General features: G+C 38.0%; 1 protein-coding gene across 1 annotated transcript in view; it reads right to left on the bottom strand.

Moving 5' to 3' along the window:
• Positions 1–5,183, bottom strand: part of LOC111639991 (ABC transporter G family member 23-like) — a 110,714-nt gene that overhangs the window by 7,062 nt on the left and 98,469 nt on the right. Inside the window, exons 11-15 of the mRNA XM_023385984.1 lie at positions 2,798–2,913; positions 2,663–2,730; positions 2,486–2,574; positions 2,235–2,411; positions 2,077–2,163 (exon numbers count right to left, since the gene is read on the bottom strand). Of these exons, the coding sequence (XP_023241752.1) occupies positions 2,077–2,163; positions 2,235–2,411; positions 2,486–2,574; positions 2,663–2,730; positions 2,798–2,913 (537 nt within the window). The remainder of the gene's footprint in view (positions 1–2,076; positions 2,164–2,234; positions 2,412–2,485; positions 2,575–2,662; positions 2,731–2,797; positions 2,914–5,183) is intronic.

Below are 5,183 nucleotides of genomic sequence, written 5' to 3' on the forward strand. Positions count from 1 at the left end.
TTTAAACGCGCGTTTTAAAGAACCAAGAGTTCTATGTAGCCGTACACACTCAAACGCCAAGCGCGCGTTTATAGATTTTTGTTAAAACGCGCGTTTTGCGGGCACTTTACGGGCGCTTTGAGATATATGTGCTGCCTTATAGCGACGATGGAGGAGCACACACAATCAATTACTTTCTCGTCCATTTCCAAACTGAGCCAGTGCTAAACGCCGAACTAACGCTCGTCGAACGCCGAGCTAACGCGCGTTGAAAAACGCCTAGTGTGTACAGGGCCTAAGTGAAGGTGATATTCGGTTGAAGTTTGTTATTTTTTTAACAGCTGTGGTTACTTAACGTAATAGTGTGATTTAATTATAAGTTGTGAAATTTAACACATTATTGCTAATTTGAGATCAGGGCCGTGCGGTAGATTTTCTCAGTATGATGCAAGTCTTTAAAATGCCACTTATGCCACCCCCCTTACATGTTGCTTATCAGGCGGTACCCTTTACGGTACCGCCTGATGCGACCGCCTCTCTGCATCATAGCACAGCACAGCCCTGTTTGAGATTGTATTCTTAATGCTGAAGCTTATTTTACACATCGAGTGCATCTTTAACTGCGCGGGCAGTTCGAACTTTGGAGCAATACAAAGGACATCTCTCGTTTCATTCAAAGTATAGACCATAAATTAAAAAACAAAGATTTACCGATCGACCCCAGGATGAGGTGCCCATACAAAGTCCTGTTGGAATACGATAATACCACAAATCAAGAAAACGAGCAGCTAATAACAATATACACGGACGGATCAAAGGACAACCAGGGAGTAGGATCTGGACTTATAATCAAAAAAGGAAAAAAGACAATGTATCAGGCAGCTTTCAGGCTGGCAAATGAATGCACTATAACCCAAGCCGAGTTATGGGCGATCTATAAGGCCATCTCATACATAAAACAACAAAATTTGACAACGCCAAAAAAGATAACCATTTTCACAGACAGCAAGGTTGCCTTATATATTCTTAAAACAATGAAAAACAGCTCGGCACTCGCAGCGGATCTAATTGTTCTTGCCCATGACCTTGGACAGCAATTTGAAATCTTGTTCCAATGGATACCAAGTCACAGTGGTTATAGGGGCAATGAACTTGCCGATAAATTGGCGAAAAAAGCAAGGACGAACTCAAACATTACATACACTCGTTTCCCAGTTAATTATGTGTACCGCTATATAAGACAAGAAATCAGGATCCTATGGCAAGGGGAATGGGACAAGTCAAACTCCGGAAGACAGTGCTACAAATTTATTCCTTCAATCGAAAGACGACAAAAAAACAAAAGTTTCTACCCAAGCTACGAACTCACACAATGTCTCACTGGACACGGGGCGTTCAATGCCTACTTAGAACGCTTCACGAAGAACTACAACAAGTGCGACGTCGACATAAATTCTGAAGACACCATAGAACATCTGATCTACGATTGCACCAAATACAGAGACCAAAGACTAAAACTGATGGGGACTTTGCAACCTTCCCTGAGACCAGGGAAGGTTTCAATTGGCCTCCCGGTGAGCACAATTTCATCGTCAACAAAAATTTGATGAAAGCCATCATCAAATTTATTAAGGAGAGTAAGGCTCTCGATCCACCGAGTGGCTCTCCCAACGATGGAGTATAAACACTGTTAACGCTTTGTATATATGTACATACGCTCAAATCTAATTGTTTTCTGATTTTAATAAATGCGAGGCGGCGCTCATGGGTTCCCATGGAAGGGCTTTGGGCTATCTCTTATTTCACACTGTCCTATCTATCTTCATTTCTTCTTCCTCCTAATCATCAACTCTCCTAAACTCTTCTTTCATATTCTTACAGGGCAAAGTCCTAGCTAAAAGGATAGCCCTTCTTAACTGTAGAACAAGAACAAGAACAAGGAGCATCTTTACCACTGTATTTGTTTTATGACAAATAATGTTTGATGTTTATCAACTATAGTCATGTATGTCATTGCTGTCTGCATACAAAGCACAGGAATAATAATACAAGTAAAAATACAAAATGATGCAATACAGTAATAAAAATATTACTTACCACTTAAAAAGAAATTCGGAAAAAAGTTTCCTAACAGCAGCATAATGGCTGTATTTTCATTATTAGAAACTGTTGAAATTGCCAAACCTAAAATTGTATCTTAGTTAACATACTAAAATCTAGTAATCTTTAGCAAATATTTCAACTGTTTTACTTACCACAAGTCATCCCACAAGCTCCTTGTAAGATGGTGAGCAACCATAGAAGAAAAAATGATCCTCTCAACTTCACCGCAAACAAAACTAAAATCATAAAATGACAGAATCCCACTTGTACTACCATAACTATGAACTGTGTCATTGCGAGAGCAAGGATAATGTTAGTTTCCGTTGCACCTAAAATTGTAAGCACCAGAATGATGAAAATACAAAAATTGAGTAGTGCATAAATAAATATTTCAGAGAATGACCTGCAATCCAATCTCTTTCCATTAATCCGTCTCTCTTTTCACTAACTAGTGACAAAGCTGTCAATGCTTCTGCCATTATGAATATAACACTGTAATTAACCAATTTTCATTTAATTGCCTCTAAATAAGTGAAATAAATTATTTTAGATGTTAAAAAAAAAAAAAAACAGAAATTACATGAGAACAACACCAGGTAAGATACATTCTGTAAAGTTGGGATGAAGTGATCCATAAATAGGATTTAACTGAAAAATAAATAATTAATTTTATGCATAAAATTGCCATTTGTATTAAAAAATCTAGTAAGATTACTTGTAACGGGAGTTTCAAAAGCGAAGGATTAAGTTTAGCTTTTTCTATGGCGTCATGAGCAAACTTCTGGAAGGCATCAAGGAAAGCTTTGAATAAGGTATAAGTAACTGATGGATCTGTAAAAAAATTTTGTAAGTAAAATCAATTTGCTGAATTAATCAATGTTCTCCATTTAATGTATTGAGTAATAACTAAAACACAGGGTGGCCCAAAAATCAGTTAATCAAGCCCCTCCAGTGGCTACGTCAATAAAACCATTAAACACTACTGGATTCACATCTGACCAGTGGGCTGGCAGCGTAAAATTTTTTAAGTTTTTTTCATGTGTTAGATATATGAAGAAAACTCAAAACTCTACTTGACCAGCCTGTTGGTGAGACATGAACCTGCAACTAACCAGTATTCATTCAGTGGTGCTTTACACTCAGATACTGGTGCCATAAAATATAGTGCTAAGCAGCACACACCATAACACTTTTAGTACTTTCAGTAACACACACAATAAGTGCAGTAATTCGATATTGATAATTTTTTTCTGCAGTATCCTTATTTCTTTATCAAGTTAGAGACACCGCAATTAGAAAATGATTGAAAAACACGTTTAATGTGTCAGCCTACTGTACCCCTCTGGAGGACTTGAAACAAATCAGATATGAATTTTTGAAGTGGTCCATCCTGGATATGTTGGACCTAGTTGCTCCATTATGGGCTGTATTTATGATATTTTTATCTAGTCCATCTGAAAAATAAAAAATCCTAAAAAAGGGCCATTTTCCCGTAGAAAGGCCCCAGACCTCCCAGAAGGCATCCTTTTGGCAGATTTCACATGTGTTTTGTTGCCTTATTTCTATTAATCAAATCCATTTAATCAAGTATATGCTGCCTGAAACTGAAATCCCAACACCAAGGAGGAGTTGATACTAGGTGAACGAACTTACACAAAATATTTATCTACATGATTACATTGATATGAGTTCCAAGAGTATGTCACAAAATGTGCAGCACCACATGAAAGTTGAATTTTATCCATCTAAATACTGACTGTAGTCACCGTCGTGTCAATTGAATATTGGTGTCCACATGTATATGCATTTGATCGTAGAGGTATTAGATGTTATCTTGTGGGATGGCATTCCATGCCTGTTGCATCTGTAAGGTTGTAAATGAGTCTTGATCTGTCATCCAGTCATGTCCCAAACATGTTCTATTGGCAAAACATCTGATCTTGCTGACCAGGGTAACATATTAGCATCTTGAAAAGCATGTTGGATTGAAGCTGCAGTGTTGGAATGAAGATTATCCTGACTGATAAAAACGTTTGCTGTCATTGTGTTTAGGTTAACCATAAAGGGGCCCTATTATCAAATGAAATCCATCCCTAGGCATTGTGGTCTGGGAATGGATTGGTATGTCGACAATGGATGCTGCCTGCCAAGACATTTTCCAAGCGTTCTCCTGATCCATGTAAATCCATCATTGGTACCAAGGAAGAAACAGCTCTTGTCTGTAAATGCCATAGAATTCCATTCTGCCTTCCAATGGACTCTTACATGACATCACTGAAGATGCATCAAACGGTGGACTGGATTGATCATCAAACATGCCACAGACATGGGAAAGAGGCCATTTTTCCAGTAGATAATTTTAAACAGTTCTTGTGGTGACACTGGGTGCCACTACTGCTCGAATTTCTGCCACAGGTGCCCTCCAATTCTCCAGGAACATCCTGTGTACATGCCGATCTTCTCTCTCTTTCCAATGGTCCAAGAGGGCTTGAATCCTAGCCTTCTGGTAGTAGTGCCTTCTCTAGAACATTGCTGTCAACAATTGTACATGGTGGACACATCTCAATCCATTCTTTCCGCGATCTCACGAAATGAAAAATCCACCCTCTTGTGGCGTAGCACATAGTCTCGTTCAAACTGGATCAATTGCTGATCTACTGTTCGTTGTTGCCTTTGAGGCATCCTGTATGTTGTAGCTAATGTTACCACAGCTTTTCGTAGTGACAATAATGCATTAAACAGCTCCACACAACAATTGGAAACTTTAATTTGCATTTGCTATGGTTTTGTATATACATCTAGTGCAGCGATTCCCAACCTGTGGTACGCGTACCCCTAGGGGTACGCGATAGGTTGTTTAGGGGTACAGAAAAAAGTTAGTTATTATGGCAGAAAAAATAATATATTATGTATCACAAACTAATAGTATTAAAAAATTATTAGATAAAAAATGTTCCTTGCAACAATCACAACTTTATTATACATTTTTTCTTTTAGGTTATTTTTCTTTAATTTAAAGTTACAATATGTAAAATTAACAATACGGTTACTCACTAAATTTCTTAAATGAGGGGTACAATCTAGAGATATGACATGTCACG

The sequence above is a fragment of the Centruroides sculpturatus genome, unplaced genomic scaffold, assembly GCF_000671375.1.
Source record: "Centruroides sculpturatus isolate CEXI.00-Female unplaced genomic scaffold, Cexi_2.0 scaffold926, whole genome shotgun sequence".
NCBI lineage: Eukaryota > Metazoa > Arthropoda > Arachnida > Scorpiones > Buthidae > Centruroides > Centruroides sculpturatus.